This window comes from Mastomys coucha, unplaced genomic scaffold (genome assembly GCF_008632895.1).
Source record: "Mastomys coucha isolate ucsf_1 unplaced genomic scaffold, UCSF_Mcou_1 pScaffold23, whole genome shotgun sequence".
Taxonomy (NCBI): Eukaryota; Metazoa; Chordata; class Mammalia; order Rodentia; family Muridae; genus Mastomys; species Mastomys coucha.
Window position 1 is genome coordinate 83,949,966 of NW_022196906.1, and position 17,524 is coordinate 83,967,489.

At 46.9% G+C, this 17,524-nt stretch overlaps 1 protein-coding gene and 1 pseudogene across 4 annotated transcripts in view; one reads left to right on the forward strand and one right to left on the reverse strand.

The window, feature by feature from the left end:
* Rasgrf1 (Ras protein specific guanine nucleotide releasing factor 1) overlaps positions 1-17,524 on the forward strand; it is a 119,237-nt gene that overhangs the window by 84,688 nt on the left and 17,025 nt on the right. For all 4 annotated transcript variants that reach the window (XR_004111462.1, XR_004111463.1, XR_004111464.1 and 1 more), the window contains 7 exons: positions 2,076-2,446; positions 5,599-5,721; positions 7,632-7,808; positions 8,707-8,813; positions 9,244-9,356; positions 11,588-11,648; positions 16,849-16,952. Coding sequence is in view for 1 of the 4 variants with exons in the window: in XM_031343930.1 (XP_031199790.1) it covers positions 2,076-2,446; positions 5,599-5,721; positions 7,632-7,808; positions 8,707-8,813; positions 9,244-9,356; positions 11,588-11,648; positions 16,849-16,952 (1,056 nt within the window). In the remaining 3 variants the exon portion in view is untranslated. The remainder of the gene's footprint in view (positions 1-2,075; positions 2,447-5,598; positions 5,722-7,631; positions 7,809-8,706; positions 8,814-9,243; positions 9,357-11,587; positions 11,649-16,848; positions 16,953-17,524) is intronic.
* LOC116072460 lies at positions 913-1,170 on the reverse strand (annotated as a pseudogene).

Sequence of the window (17,524 nt, forward strand, 5' to 3'; positions counted from 1 at the left end):
CTTCTTCTTCTTCTTCTTCTTCTTCTCCTCCTCCTCCTCCTCCTCCTCCTCCTCCTTCTTCTTCTTCTGCTCCTCCTCATTCTTCTTTTATACTCTTTCACAACTGAGATTTTATTAGTTGAGGAGCAGAGTACATAAACATTCCAATTCTTATCACATATACACAAACTCTGAAAAGTCACATTGTGTTCGTATACACAAATGAAGAGCTATGGATTGCTTTTCTTTGAACTTATTCCAGTGATATTCCAGCCCCATCTTGACAAGTTTCCTTAAGAGCTCTCATAACAACCAAATGCTCATAATCCTCAGTTCCACCAGCTCACAATTTTATGCCACACACAGGACATACTCAAAATTTCCATCTTTCACAGCATACTTCCCAACTGTCAGGAAATGGACTGCCACAAGCACAGACATCACAGTTCTGACAGGGCAAGGACCAAGACTGGCTTTCTTAAGAAATGGTTCTACTAGAAGCACGGTGCCAGTTATAACTGAAAATATTCCAGACATGAATGCATGTTTGAGACTCCAAATTGCCATTTAGTGTGCGTTGTATTGTAGGATATAAAACTAGCCTCCTTTATGGAATGTTATGGTGACCCCCGAGACTGTCACAGCCTCTCCTGGTTTAGTATCCTGCTATTTTCTGATTTTACAAAAGATAAAAATAAACAACCAGCAAATGATTTAACTTCTTTAAAAAATAAAACAAAAAACATTTACACTTAAAAAATGGGATGAGGTGGGAGATTCCCTCACCTTGTAAAAATGTTTCTAGAGCTATCAAAAAAACTCACATTTACAAATTAGTTGATAAAAATATTCCTCTGGATTGTACAAGAAGGGAGGCACGGACCACTAACGGACGTGATGGATGTTTAGTCGGACTTGACTTCTTTCTCTTCTTCAGAGGCTAGATTCTGGTTTTCCAGTCTCTCCATTTTCTGCAGGCAGATCTATTGTTTGCTGGTCAGCCATGTCAGCCTGTTTGCCCTGCACTCCCCTCTTCTCTTTTGTCTGCACTTTTATTGTCTGATGCTTCATCCTTTCCCACGGCTTCACATCCACCTTGGCAGGGGCAGGCTTGGCCAATGACAGCCTTGCTGAGCGGCACTTGGGCTCCACCTTCATCACTCCATCCATGCTAACCTTCCTCTTAGGCATCATAGTGGCACAGGGTGGGTGCTGTATCTGTCATGGAGCTGCACTGCCTAGCCATCACCACACTCAACTAAGCCACCCCCTAGTCCCCAAGCCTTAGTCAGGGAAGCCAAAGGAAATTCATTATTCTCTGTTCCCTAAAACCCTTTGGCAAACTTAGGGCTCACCCTTTACAGAAAGAAGGAAAAATGCAAGGGAGAGAGACACAAAAAGGTACCCCTGCTCTGTGTATACCTGTCATACTTTGAAGAGTCCTTTATGGTATATTCAAGATACATCCTCCAGTGGACAGAACCCTTTAACTACCTTGGCTCCCAGACCATCTTTCATACCTACATCACTGAAGTTCTCCAATGGCAAACTGGAGCCCAAAAAGGCCAAGAGACTTTCCACAAGGCCCTTACAAGTCCATGGCTGAGGTACCTTAAATGCAGGCCTGATCTCAGGATTGTTAAAGCACTAACTACACTTCTACCTGCTCCAAACCCAGGAGACACATGAAACTCCTTAGGTGCTATGGCAGAGACATGGGTTTAGAGTCAGAGACATCAGATGAGTCATTGCCTTTTCCTGAGCCTCTGCCTCCTCATGCTCAAAGCACACCACTGTAAGGACAAGGACAAGGGCAGACCCTACAGGTTAGTAGCCTCATGTAGGTGGATGGGTATAGCTACTGCAGTCAGTAGCCATAGTACCTAAGAAAGGAGGCAGAGGCAGGAGCATCAGATAGAACCATGCCCACCACTTAGACACCTAACCTCATGGGGATAGACATTTGTCCCCAAGAATCACAACCCTGTGCAGGGACCCACCCTGGCCTTCAGAGATCATTCACTGTCAGCCACTGTGAGCCAAGTGGGCAAGGCTATACTCACAACTTTTTCTCCCTCTTTCTCCCCTCCCCACAGGTCACTGGAACTCTTGTTTTCCAGCAGCCACAACGCCAAGCTTCTGTACGGAGATGCCCCCAAGTCTCCTCGCGCTAGCCGCAAGTTCTCCTCACCACCACCCTTGGCCATCGGGACATCGTCCCCCAGCCGCCGTCGGAAGCTGTCCCTCAACATCCCCATCATCACAGGCGGAAAGGCACTGGAACTGGCTTCGCTCGGGTGCAGCTCTGACGGCTACACCAACATACACTCACCCATATCTCCCTTCGGCAAAACCACGCTGGACACCGGCAAGCTCTGTATAGCCAGCACCTTACCCAAGACTCCGGAGGAGGTTGAGACGCCGACCCCAGAGAAGCCTGGGGAGCTATCAGCCTTCAAGAAGCATAGTGAGTGGATGCATGAGCAGAATCACCCTATTAGCACGTATCCCTGTGAGTCTTGACTGGGCTGGGCTTGCAAAGCCTCTGTTATACAGGATATAGGCTGTTATATAGACTGTAGAAGGATAGGTTGCCAAGGTGAGGCTGTCACAAGCTCCCAGGATATCATCATACCTCAGATGAATCTCAGCTGAAGTTCTCAGATTTGTACCTTCCTTTTCCCTGCCATAGGAGCATCCTACATCCCTGTATTCAGATCATCTCATTGCCCCCTTCTTCCGCACAGGATTCACACTATAGCTTGGGGACCAGACCAAACACTGAACAGTGGAGACCTGGTTCATGTTACATTTGAAAGGTGCTAGAAGAGCACAGATGATATGCTGGGGCTGCCATTGAAAGAGCCAAAGGCAGCTTCCTAGTGGATCCAATAATTTGATGCTCACCAATAGAAAGGGAGAACCAATAGAAAGGGAATGTATTCCATTTACATAATGGAATGTAAAATAATGGAGAATAAGGAAGGCATTATATGCCCTAGGAACAGCTCAGCACACCTGGCACACTAAAGATGGTGGCAGTGGCTCAAGATCCTTCTGGGGCCCACCAGTGCCTTCCTATCTACAGCCTCTCCTGACCATTCTAGGATTCCATTGGGTTCTGTGTTATCTCAGATCAGGAAATATACTAGGAATTACCTGCATAGTCTTGCTGTGTTTGTCTGTATATGCGTGTATTTGCGTTTGTGTGTCTATCTGTCTGTGTTTGTCTTTCTGTGTGTGCATTTTTGTGTGTTTGTGTGTGTCTATGTATGTTTGTGTATGTATCTATATGTCTGTCTGTGTGTGTATGTGTATGTGTGTGTGTGTGTCTGTGTGTGTGTGTGTGTGTGTATGTCTGTGTATGTGCTCCAAGAAGATGGCTCCATTGGCAAAGTGCTTGCCACATGAGCGTGAGGACCTAAGTTCAATGTTTACCTACATTAGAAAGCCAGGCTCAGAGGCACACCACTGTAATCCCAAGTGCTAAGAAGGCAGAGGCATGAGGCTCCTTGGGGCTCAGATGACAGGCATCCTTACTGAATTAGTAAACTCCAGATTCAGTGAGTGACCCTGTCTCAAAAAATTAACTGGACTACAATTAAGAAAGGTACTTGATGTCAACTTCTAGCTTACACACACACACACACACACACACACACACACACACACACACGCACAATTTTTTATCGAAAACCCATTGTACAAAGAGTATGTGGGCCCTGACTTCCCCATGATTAGGAGACTAATGTTTATTTCAGATCAGAAGCAAGGGATGAGATATAAAACAGGACTATCCTTGGCAAATCAGACAAGTGGCTACTCAAGATATCTCATGACAAACAGAAGTGCCTTACTACTCAGAGTGGCCCAGAGCTCAGCCACATGCGCATCACTAAGAAGCTTGTTGGAAATGCAGACATTTGGGATGGAAATGTAGCTCAATTGATAAGAGTGCTTACCTAGTTCCGATCCCTAACCTAGAAGCTATCTCCAATTGATAACCACTTGCAAAGGACAAAATTAATTTTTCCTAACAGAGTCTCACTGGATATACAAACCACACTTAAGGATAGGCCCATGGCCAGAAATAGACGACCAATACAAGCGAACTCAATGGCATCTTGGGAGTTTCCAGTTTTGTGATCCTATGGGATTTCTGTGTGTTCAAACGTGTTGACTTTTGTCGACCTATGCAGATCTATCTGAGAGACTTGAGGTTTGAGGACCTTAAACAATGGGGCAGACTACAGTCTGATGCTGTAGGCAACCTTACTTCAGTTGCAGTGTACTTTTACTCACAACTGTAACAAAGAAAGCAATGATCCAAGGTAGCCTGCTTGGGTTCACAAAACACGATCAGAAAAACATGTGAATAAGCATCAGTAAGCACACAACTAGATATTAACAGAGCAGCCCTTTCCCAGAAACCTCTCAGGACAGACCTATGCAAACACAATTGCCAGGCAAGTACTACAGATTATATCTGGAAAGCATGAAAGCAAGGCAGAAGGCCGTATCCAGATGCAGGGCACCCTGAGGACAGCACTTGGCACGTCCTTTCACCAGACTGGGTTCTACAGCTATGTCCTGACATCCAACAAGAATAAGCATGTCTTATAAACTAAATGTAAATGTTTGTCACAGTTGGCACAAAATCACATGCTAGAACAATTCAGAGAACAAAATGCACTTGAGGTAAGAGGCCCCTGCCCCCACTCCCCTTTGGGGCCTCTCTCACAGTTCCCCCAAGGCATTGTCTACCATGAAATCATCCTTTGGACCATGTTCTGACAGAACATGTTTCTGAAGCTGTATGTACTTCTTGTGGTTTTTCTTTGTCCTTTATTTTTTTTCTGATTGTTTTTTTCCTATTCTGTCTTGCTTATTTTTATTAGTAGTACATAGACATTTGTTTGTTTTCTAATAAGAGAGAGCAAGAAGGGGGGTGATTTAGGTAGGCAAGAAGTTGGGGAGGATATGGGAGGAGTTGGAAAGAAACCATAATCAAAATGTCTGTTATGAAAAAACATATACTTTAATTAAAAAGAGGGAGTGTGTGCTTGCCTGGTACAGGTACAAAGCCCTATATTCAATCCCTAGCACCATATAAAATCTAATGTGGTTGGTACATGCATGCAATCCCAGAATTTAGAAGGTAGGTGCAAGAGAACCAGAAGTTCAAGATCATCCTTGGCTACATAGCAAGTTCAAGGTTAGCTAGCCTAGGCTACATGAGAACCTGATTCAAAAAAAAAAAAAATGCAGGAAAGAAAGAAAGACTTTTCTGTTCCACATAGACGGGACCTGGCTAAGCTAGGCAAGCACTGTACCACTCGGCTACAGCTCCAGGCTTCACAATCTGCATTCTGACCAGAACCTAGTTGTGCCCATTACCTTTTCAGAAATCCTGGTAAAGAAAAGCCATCTTGGAGGTCCACAGCATCTATAAGCATGTGAAAGGTTCTGATAAAGCCTGTGGTGATTAAGCTGTTGAACCGTCTTCATCCAGGGTACCAGGCCCTGGTTACTTAGTCTGCTCTGCTTTAAGGAATGATAGACATGAGGCTCCTCATCAGTGAACAGTTGAGAAGAATGTGAGTCTCTCTATTCCCCCAGGCCCTGATGTCTTGAAAGAAGAGTCTGATGATGACCAGAACCACAGTGGTGAAGAAGATACAGAAGTATCACCAGTTAAATCTCCACCAACACCGAAATCGTTCCTAAACAGAACCATTACAGGTAAGTTCCCCAGTGTGGAGCTCAAGGTGATTGCCCAGGAGGGAAGAGGCATGTTAGTGTTGCCATTTTTTTATGAGTGACCCCTAAGGCCAGTGACTAGTCTATTTTATATCCCCCAGGGATGTAAGGGATATGGGTGCTGGGACATTGGCTGGGTAGGTCCTGATCTTCAACTTGTGAAGTCACTCCAACTTCAGGCAGGACTGCATTGTCTAACCAGTGCCCCAGCAGCTGGGGTTCTCACACAGGAGAGAGCTCATGTCAGAAATGATCCCTGGAATCTCATGGTTTAGGCTTTGTGGTAGGCTCTTTCTTCCTTTCAGTATTCGTGAAGAGAACCTGGGTTGTTCTTATCTTTAAATAAGGAAAGCAAGACTGGGGTGTGGCTCATTGGTTGAGTGCTTTCCTGAGATGCTTAAGGTTCTATCCCTACCATTGTAGATGGGGCCAAGACTCTAGAAGATAGTGATTCTGCCCGCTCACATTTCAGACTCACAATACTGCAGGATTCTTGAACAGTCTACCTAGTTTCTGGTCCCCATAAACACTACTGAACCCCAAGGAGGGCTATGGGACATCCAAGGATCAGAGAGGATTCAGGGGCCCTCAGCTACCAGGACAATCTGTCTGCCTCCCCAAGAAGGAAACTTGCCATTCATTTTCAAGTTCTTGCTCCATATTCATGGGGGAGCCCAAATCCCAGAATCCCCAGCTGCCACACCTGGAAAGAAACCCAGTAAGAAGCAAAGCTGCCCAGCTTTAGCGAAAAGGTAAAGCACCCTGTAGCCCCTCCTGGCTTCTCAGACACAGCAGTAGATCTCAAGATTCAGAAATGATTTTCAGAAATGATCTTTGAGACCCAGATGTGAGGGATGCCTGTAATCCCAGCACTTGAGATTCTTGAGAGCCCCAGAGAGGGGAATGAAGGTGCCAAGCCAGCCTGGGCTACAGAGAGTTCAGGACAGCCTTGGTAACTTACTGAGAGCTGTCGTCTTCAACAGACAGAGAGTAGAGGGAGAGAGGGATGAGATACTAGAGAAAGAGAGAGAGAGAGAGACAGAGAGAGAGAGAGAAACAAAGAGAGAAATAGAAACAGAGAGAGTTAATCTCAAAGAGAAGGAAGGAGACATCTCAGAGTAAGAAAGGAAAGTGGATGAAAAAGGAAAAGAATAGCTCTGAGTTTTTAAAGCAAGACCAGTTGTCCCTCGTGCCTCAAAGAGTGCTACTTCACTGTGATGATGTAGGTTGCCTTCCATACTCCTATGAAATGAAGCAAAGGCTTCTGGGAGTTGACCCTCATGACTATTTGTCATCATTATTACCATCAGTAGGTCTCCTTGTTCATAGAGCCTTTTGTACGTCGTTCTGTGATCTCCTTTGTATATCCACCTTGGATATATCCTTACTATCCTAAGGAGATTCCCGATGCTCCAAAGTTGAAGGAATGTACCCATGGTCACACAGCCAGTGAGAGGTGGGAAGAATTCCAACCCAAGTACCTCATTCCCACCATGCCCATAACCCTGTCAATAGGAATTGTGAACGTCAGACTTTGAGTGGGCTGTGTGTCAGGTCCTAATACAATGAAAGCACAACATAGCTCACGATGCTTGTCTCAAGCAGGTCTAGGCCCAACACGGGTGAATCCCAGTCTTCTAAGCAGCAAAGGATTAGATAAGCCTGTATGGCCTGGGACAGTCCTAGAAATATTGTGGTATGACTCTCATAGGGAACACACACACACACACACGCATACACACACACACACACACACACACACAGAGAGAGAGCCTGTTGAACCCCTTTCCTGTCCTGAGCTTTTGAGATTGGGCTGTCCTCCTGCTGCTTGAATGTCTGCCAGCCTGAAAGGACTAGAGAATGGCTGAGGATCGGTTCTCCCCTTTCTACAGAGTTCCCATTCTTTAACTACAACTACAACTACAACATGATGACCACATGTCGTGATCTGGTGGACAACAACCGCAGCACTCTCTCAGCCACTTCTGCCTTTGCCATAGCGACTGCAGGAGCCAATGAAGGCCCCTCAAACAAGGAGGTGTTTCGAAGAATGTCTTTGGCCAACACAGGTGTGTGGACATCTCTTCTTATGGGTACTCCCCTTTTCCATGGTCCTGTGCCAGGGGTCACAGCCAAAGGCATGGGACCTGCCCTTCCTCAGGTGTTTGACATACATTGTGGAGGCCATGGTGAGTCCACATATACTGCCTCTGGAGAGCTCCCTGCTCTAGCAAGCTATCCTCACTCACTGGACATGAAGTCTTACTTTCTGTTATTTACTCTATTGACCATTCCTCTTATGGAGGCTGAGATGGGGCCCTTCTTTCTGAACTAGCTAGGCTCTACACATCAAGACCTGCAGCCAGGGCAACTGTGTGTTTAGGATATACCCTTCCTTTCCACTTTCCATCATCAATAGAATAAAGTCTGAGCTATGCTGTTCACCAACCCCTTAAAGGGCAGCCTTAGCTTATCCATCACACACACATATGCGTGCACCCCTAGATTTACTCTCCCCTCCATCCACTTTGAACTGCTGCTACCCACTCTTTTTGCAGACCCTGCCAGTGCTGTTTGTTATCCTGGAGTCCCCTTCTCCTTATCAACTCCCATTTGGCTAAATTCTACTTCTAGCCAAGAACATCAACCAAGAGAGCTCTCGACACCCTTCCTCCCATTGCTTACTTCCACAGCAACAGTTGCACTCCAAAGGCTGGAAGGAGGTTCCTGGAGAGCTCTGGTCTTGGGTACCTTGTATAATCTTGTTGGGGGATGCTTCCTGAACCTTCTAGATGGAGCAGGTGTGGCACAGGTTGGGTGTTGAGGAACTGTAACACTAAGGTTTCATGGCTTCTCATTTGAGTCTGAACACAGTAAGTGTTTCCCTCCAAGGCCTTTAGATGAATCATGCCAGCTAAGTAAGCTCAATTTCCTGTCCTTTTCTCTCTCTACCACTTGCACCGTCAGGCTTTTCCTCTGACCAGAGAAATATCGACAAGGAGTTTGTGATCCGCAGAGCTGCCACCAATCGTGTGCTGAATGTGCTCCGCCACTGGGTCACCAAACACACCCAGGTGGGTGGGACTCTGTTCCAGAAACAGTTACCTTCCAGTGGCAGTAAGTGATAGCAGACAGTGGGTCAGCAGGAGAAAAAGAACTCCATTTTCCCAGGAGGGCCTGCTCAAGTTCCCCAGGGCAAAAAAGCAAGGATAGTCAAGAAGACAAGGGGCCTGTTTCGCCACTTGTCTACACCTAGAGTATGTGTAGGTTTGAGCCTCCTTGACTTAGGGGTACAACAGCTGACAGATGATCTTGGTCTTGTCCCAGTACCCTTGGCCTAGGACATTTGAAGCCCTACTTGTGGCCTTCCAGGAAATAATGACAAGATAAGAAAAGTAGAGCAGCCACCGTGGGCAGAAATAGAAACTGTCCTGCAGCCTAGCCCTAAAGTACTGCAGAGAAGTTTGTGGCTACAGTCAGAGTTTCATGCCCATCTTCCCACAGGACTTTGATACCGACGATATGCTCAAATACAAGGTGATCTGCTTCCTGGAAGAGGTCATGCATGACCCAGACCTTCTGACTCAAGAGCGAAAGGCAGCCGCCAACATCATCAGGTAAGAGGATGACCTTCTGGGACAGGGCCCTGCCCTGTGCCTCCATAGTAGCCTGCCTGGGCAGGAGGTGTATTAGGGTAGATATAAGCCCCCAGAAATCTGGGAGCCATGTACTGTACTCTGCAGCCAAGCTTTGGAGTGAGTGCTATATGGACTTCCTGCTCTCTCTTCTTTCTACCCCTTACCCGACCTTGATGTAGCTAGGGACATAGCTCAGTTGGTATAATTCTTGCTCTACCACATAAACTGAATATGGTAGTTGCATGTCTGTGATCCCATCTCTTAAGTTGTAATCCCAGCACTTGGGAGGCAGAATGATGAAAAGTTCAGAATCATCCTTGGCTCCATAGTAAAACCTTCCTGGACCACATGAGACCTTGGTGGGGCTGGGCATGAAGACTGTACCACTTCTCCAAGTATGTCAATGGTTGCTAACACCTGTCCAGAGTATGCTATCCAATGTGATAGGTACTACCCACATACAACTATTTAAATCTCAGTGCACTAAAATTGAATACAATAAAATTTGTCTCTCAGTTCCTAGAGCTTTAGTTGACTAGAGGACCTATCTTAGCATGGGTCATCCCCTCTCCTCACTATAGAGGTTCTATTGGACAGTGTTCAAAGGCATTCAAGGAATGTCTATTGGTTTAAACTCAGTTAAGTTGTTTGTGCCTCAGACCTGTGCTGTACCTGACTCCCAGCCTGCCTCTCTAGCAGAGGTCAGGGTTCACATAGTCCCAAAGCCGAGCTACCTCAGCCAATGTGACTCATTATTGACCAGAGTAAGGCCCTTCACCAAACCTCATTTTCTCCTCTGTAAAATGGGTGAACAATATTGGCTTCAAGGGTGTAGTAAGGCTTAAGTAAGATGGTTCATATAGCTTCTGCAGGTTCTCAGAAGGTAAATGGTGTAGGTACCCCAGCAGGCTACATCCTGCTCTCATTCTTCCCATTCAGGCTGGCTTCTCCAGCCCAAGCTGGGGAGGATTCTTCTCCTTACCACCAGCCAGCCACCTCTACAACTCCAGTTATTGCATCTGGGGCAGACTTCCTACCAAATCCAGCTTAGGTACTTCCTGCAACCCAAGTCTCCAGCCCCTTTTCTATCCCTGTACAGGCCTCATCACTCCTCCATGCTGTCACAGTCCTAAGATATCATTGGCCCTTCCTCATCTACAGTTCTCTCTCTCTCTCTCTCTCTTTCTCTCTCTCTCTCTCTCTCTCTCTCTCTCTCTCTCTCTCTCTCTCTGTGTGTGTGTGTGTATGTGTGTGTGTGTGTGTGTGTGTGTGTGTAGAAAGAGAGAAAGGAAGGAAGGAAGACAGAGAGAAAGAACCTATAAATGAGATGACCATAGACATACTCATTCACACAAGCAGACCCAGGCTCTTGTAGTCTCCCTCTAGGTTCTTCTGGGAACTCAGAGAACTGTGTCCAGTGGGATTTCTTTTGCTATGGGTCCTCAAGAGAGCCAGTTCTCAGTGTTTATTTCTTGGGATGCCATTGGTTTCCAGGGCTGATCTCCAGAGTTCCACCCCCTCCAGACAATCCCTAAAGACCTCTCCCTGCTTCTCCATGCACACCCCAGGCCTGGCCCTTGGTCTGCCACCAAGAACTCTATCCTCCCCAATCTTCTCATATCTTGCCCATGTGTCCTATCACAGCAAGTGAAGAGTTGGGTTGACTTGGGATGGAGAGGTCTACCCTCACTTTCCACTAATGCTCAGGACTCACTCTAGTTAGCCTGGCCACAACCTCCCTCACTTCCCTCAATATAGTTCTCCCTTGGGCTCTTGGGACTCCATTTTACTGTGTCACCTTATCTCTGATCAAGCCACACCTGAGGGGTATACCATCGAGAAATATCTCCTGCCCATTCTGTTCCTCCAAGTCTGATACTACTTCACCATATGTATCCCATCATTCCATGTGCACACAGAAGTGCCTGCCACAGGCCCAGCCTGACATCAGAGTTCCTTGCCTATGCCTCTGTAGGTCCTGGCACATACGTACACAACAGAGTGTAGGAAACTCAGAGGCTAAGGAGGGGCATTTTCCCCAGACAGAATGAACAGGAATAAGTCAGTAAAGCAGAGAGAGACAAGGGGAGCAGAGAGAGGCAGTGCTTCTGAGTAAAGGCAGTATAGGATCAGAAGGGGTAGAAGACAGGCCAAGTAGAGAAGATCTACCAGAGAGGTATACTGGGATTCACATGATTTCCTCTCCCTAGGACTCTGACCCTAGAAGAAACAACTGACAACCATAGCATGCTGGAAGAGGTCATACTGATGGTAAGTAAGCAGGATAACCATCTCATTTGATCACCAAAGCAACATCCTCCTCACCCTCATTACTTCATGACCCCCTGACCTAGCACAATCATCACTTGCATCCATTTCCTGTGGCTTTGTGACTAAGTAGCACAAATTAGGCAAGATGTTCCTTCTCCCTATCCTGGACCCTGCAATTCTGAAGCAAAGATGTATGCAGGCCTATGCTCTCCCAAGAGCTCTACAGCAGGACCCTTACTTGCCTCTGCCAGCTGCTGATAACCCTGTGTACCCTCAGCTCCTGGCTGAATCAATACAGTTCATGTCTTCCATGGTCCTTTATAGCAGTTTCCAATTAAATATTCAAATAGATCCTGGCAGTGTTGGCACATTTCTCACTACCCGTCCCAATGTTCTGGGTTCCTGAATGAAAGACACACACACACAGCCTTTAGGAAGTAGCAATGACTGTGCCACTCTGTAGCTTCCATGTGGCTAATCTACCTTCTTCCAATATTTCCAAGTCATTACTTGCTAAAATCTATATTCCATCTTTGGTGCACTGAACCCAGCCAGGCAGCCCTCTAAGGACCACTCTCTCATGGCTCCTACATGGCAGCTATGTTCTCTGTCCTGCACCTTCTCATGTGTGGCATCTCCCCTCTTCTCCACCTTCTCCTGGCAGACTGGATCTCCTTCTCCTTTTCTCCTTCCTCTTTACTTAGCCTGGGAATCCTAAAAGTCCCACCTCCCAATGGCAGCCCTGCCCTGCCATTGGCTGCTGACGACTTTATTTACCAATCAAAACCAACTGGGGGCACGATCCCTCAGTGACTTACATGCAAATGTGCAGATTCTCATGCAATTTGGGGAACCCAAATTAACATAACACAAGCATTAGACCAAACCGACTACATTTTCCCTCTTTTTTGTTCAGTTAAAAAGGCTCTTTTCTCTGATATAAATTGAACACAATTATAACAATTATATAAATTGCAAGGTATGATCTGCAATTTATAACATCCAATCCACCATATTTGGCAATTTAGATATGTTATTCTATCATCGGTCCTAACTTAAAGAATTTACAATTGTATAGTTGAATTATGTTTTGATTTTTAACTTGTATTACCATCTGAAAACCATCCTTTCAAATCTAGATCATCTGCCTTAATGCTAAACTTGTTTGATTATGAGACTATAACTAGTCTTCAACCCCATCAGAGATCTGAGAATGAATTAAATATTACCTGAATATATATGAAGCACAAAAACATAGCTTCCCTTAAATAATTTGTAGAGACAGCTGACTACATGGACAGTCCCCTATATTCCTCATAACGTTGGAGCATCTTTCTTCACCCTTCTGGCCCAGAACCATCTGACAGACCTTAAGTGAAGCAGGAATTATGAGAGACTAGCTTACCTTGTATTGGCAGAGCTAAACTGTGTCATTTCCTGGACAGTATTTTTTTGTCTGCAGATGAATTGGGGCAATTCTCACCCAGTAGCTATCTTGTCACAATTGTTGCAACTTCATATGGAGGTTATGATGCTCAATATCTTTTTTGAACTGTGAAAGGGATACTGTCAGGAGCAGACATATATACTTATATATAAATATATATAAATTAACCTAATACAAGCAGCATTACGCTAAACCCACTCCAGTCCTTGTCTTAGGGTTTCTAGTGCTGTGATGAAACACCATGACCAAAAGGCAATTGGAGAGAAAAGGATTTATTTGGCTTACACTTCCATATTGTTGTTCATTATTAGAGAGAGTCAAGATAGGAACTTTGAGGCAGGATCCCTGAGGCAGAAGCTGATGTAGGAGGCATGGAAGGATGTTGCTTACTGGCATGCTTCCCCTCACTAGCTCAGCCTGCTTTCTTATAGAACCTAGAACCACTGGCCCAGGGATAGCACCACCCACCATGAGCTGGTCCCTCCTCCACTAATTGAGACAATGCCTTACAGCTGGAACTCATGAGGCATCCTCTCAACTGAGGCTCCTTCCTCTCTGATGACTCTAACTTAACGTCAAGCTGACACACAAAATCACCCAGAACAGTCCTGGAGCCATTTCCTCTTGTGTCCTGTGTTGTCTTCCTTTTGTGTATGTGTCTCTGTCCACTGCGTCCATATTTCTCAACTTACAAGGACATCAGTAATGTTGACCCACCCTGACAGCCCCATTGTAAATTCATTACATAGGCAAAGATTCTAGACAAGCACCAGGACCTAGGAAATTGCTCCTTTATTGAGGAACAATATCTAACTAGTAACACTGCCACTTTTCTTCATCCACCATGCCTCCTCATCTCCCTTACTCCTCCCTTCTCTCTTTCATACTTCTTAAGGAGGGTCCTCTGATGGATGCCTGTGTGCTAGAGAACATTAGATTCTGAAAGACTCCACATCCACTTGTCGGCAATGTTGCAAGTGTGCACCATTACCCCTTTTTACAAATGAGACAACTGAGGCCAAAAACCTAAATCACCCACTCAGAGGTGTGAGTAGGAAGTGGGAGGCAGGAGAGCTGTTCATACTCAGGTGCAGCTGACCCCAGAGGAAAAACTCAACCCCTTCATCCTGAGGAGTCACAGTGTGCTCACTGAACCAATCTTGAAATGACAGGACCTCAGGAAAGAGTTGTGCTTGCCATGAAAGACCATGAGCTAGGGGTGGCATTCATATGCCATAAGGGAATGGGCCTCGAGTGCTTCCACCACTTGGCTAGAACATTCAGAACGCCTTTGTGAACCAATCCAAAGCTCCTAGCCACTGAATTGTGATGGGTGGAGATGCTCAAGACAGACTCACTCTAACCTCCCCAGAGTTGGACTCAATATGATTCCAGCTCAGCTCCAGGCTGGCCAGTGACCACTAGTATATCAGCAGAATCCAGTATAATGACTTAGAGTTCTGGATCCTAGTTCTTCTCACCTCTCCTACCCACCATCCATGAAAGCCCAGTACCCTACCTACATTCTGGCCCAAGAATAACCCTATGTGACTGGTGCTTCCTGGAGCCCACACAGCTCCCCTATTCATCCACCCATCCTGCTAAGGCAGAGAAGGTGGTGGCATCCAATGCCACTTGTTGCAGACTGATCCTCTGGGTTCAGGGTACTGAAATAGCCTTCCTCACCACTTCCCCAACATTGAGAATACCCTGTGCTGCTGTTTGCCAACAGGGACCTGGCTGGAATGTTTACACTTCCCGAGTACAAGGGCCCTTTTCCTGTGTAAATGTTCTGGGGTTCTTCTAGAACAAAAGGTCATTGCTCCCTTTCTCTGCCCACCCCAATCCTTGACAGATCCCCAAAGCCTTTGAGTGACAGGTCTAGCTTAATAGAGTCCAGCAGCCTCAGTGGGCAAGAGAAAATTAGCTGTGCCACATTATTTCTCACAAGCCTTCTGGAAGGTGACAGTTGTCACTCTGACCCTACGTCCAAAGCCACTGGGTAATATCAAAAGTGAGAAGAAGGCTACCCCTAGGCAACACCTAGAGCCATTGGACCACTGGACCACAGGGCCACTGGGCCACACCCCAGCATGACCTCCTAGATTCCTCTGTGAGCCTTAGGGCCCCACCATCCTGAACCCCGCCCTGAGACACCTGCAAAGAACCCCAGTAACTGTAGCTAAGCTGTCCACCTACAGAGGACCCATGCCCAAGGCTAAACTGCCCACCTTCAGAGGGCCCATCCCCAAGACTAAGCTGCCTACCTTTGGAGGGCCCATCACCGAGGCTAAACTGCCCATCTTCAGAGGGCCCATGCCCAAGGCTAAGCTGCCCACCTTTGGAAGGTCCATCCCAAAGAGCACACAGGAGAAATGCCACAGCAGAGGTCTTGCCCTACATCCCAGCCACTCAAAGCCTTTCTCTCTTCATGCCCACATCCCCTTTGACTGCCTGAGAACTCATTCCCTCCCCCAAAGGTATTGTGCTCCCCACACCCACAATCCCTGCACCCAGGCTTCTGTTCTCTGCCCTGGTGACTGCCAGGAAACACCCATGACTGGTCTGCTACCATAGAGAATCTGCTATCCCATGAGGCCCCTGCTCTGTGAAGTCCCCTGAGCCAGGACTAGACTTGCAGGTCTGCCTGTCCCGAGTGTCCTGGCAACCTGGCGGTGCAGACCTCAGTGATTGCAGAAAAAGTAGGGATAGGGGAGCGGCAGAACACTCAGCCTCAAGGAATAGCATGTTCTCTGGGTGTGGGTGGACCCCACTTCCTTTTGATCTGTGCAGACGGGCCACTTGGGCGCTCAGCCAGCTGCTGGAACTTCTGGATCAGGTAGAGTGAGTGTAAGAAAGCACAAATTTGGAATGGCTGGCAGGCCCAGCTCTAAGCCTACCTGATAGCCCTCCCCTCTACTCTTGTATGACCCAGCTGGCCCCAACACACTGAGACCTTTCATCTGACTCACCCCTCAGTGAGCACAGGCTCCTCCAACAATGGCATAGTTTCTTCCCCTCCCCACCCCCAACTCCCAAATAGGGCAGACCTAAAGCCTTGCTACACTCCTGAGCACATCAGCCTCCCTGTGTCCAAGCTCATCTAATTCCTGCCATGGGTGCCCCTTGTCCCTGACTAATATTTCCCTAAGGGTGTTCCCAGGTCAAGGAAGCCCAGCTGACAGATACTCTTAAAGGTAGTATCCATCGGTGAACTTCCTAAGTCAGGGACACAGTAGCTGAGGAGTGGGCGAGACAACTGTCTTCTGCTCGCTCACAAGACAGGAATAGTGCCTGTAGTACAACTCGCACTCAGGACGCCACAGCTGCAAATGAATTTCAAAGGAAAAAATGTGTTGAACCTGCCTGGGACCAGGTGGAACCCAGAGGAAGTGGTCCATCGCAGCTGGGATCAGGTACCCAAGCTTGCTCCCAGAAGGCCTACCCATCTAAATAGCTTGGGCAGTCTTTGGCCTCCTTCCTACATGTGTAATAGTAGATTACACAGGGTAGATTACCACCTCCTCCTCCAGGGAGAATACTCTCGGAGCACAGAACAGAAGCGTGTTCTCGCACGTGCGCGCGTGTGCGCACACACACACACACACACACAGGGTGTAACAAGCAGTGGGGTCCAGCTTCCTCATTGATAGCCTAGCCACCCACCAGAACCCAGAGGCGATTCCTCTCAGGAAAGTATCAAAAGCCCATAGGCATCAGCTCACGGGCCTGACTCTGACCTTGCTCCCTCAGACGGAGGGTGTGAAGATTGAGCCCTTCGAAAACCACCCAGCCCTGGAGATAGCAGAGCAGCTGACCCTGCTGGATCACCTTGTCTTCAGGAGTATTCCTTATGAGTAAGTGGGTATGGCTGCGGCCTCCTCTGCCTCTTCCTCCCTCCTCAGTGTATCTCTGACTCTAGCTGTGTGAACTCTCCAAAGCTCGGAGAGAACTCTCCTCGCCTGCTCCTTCTTTGCCTATTCACATGTAAGCACGTCCCTCTCTCCCCATACACACACTGTTCTGGAAGTATCTCTAACTCAGCATCCTCTTTCTGGGGATGCAGAGAGAGTCCATGTCATTTGCACATAGTCATAAGTGTGTATGTATATGTGTGTATGTGTGTTCCTCTATCATCTATCTCTCTCTCTCTCTCAGTGTTTGTGTGTGTGTGTGTGTGTGTGTGTGTGTGTGTACAAGCCCTAGGAATAAATTTTGGGAGTGGCCTTGGACTTGGATGAAGCCTCAGGCCAGCTGCTGTCTGTCCTGCCCTGTCTTTAGTCACCCTGATATTCCCTGTAGTTATACAATTTTATGTCTCTCTCTCTCTTCACCTAATAACCGGTGTGTATTTGTGAACACTGTTCATGTCCTTAGCCGTGCATTCTAAATTAAATGGCTTTCTGTTTTCTTTTCTTTTTTTTTTTTT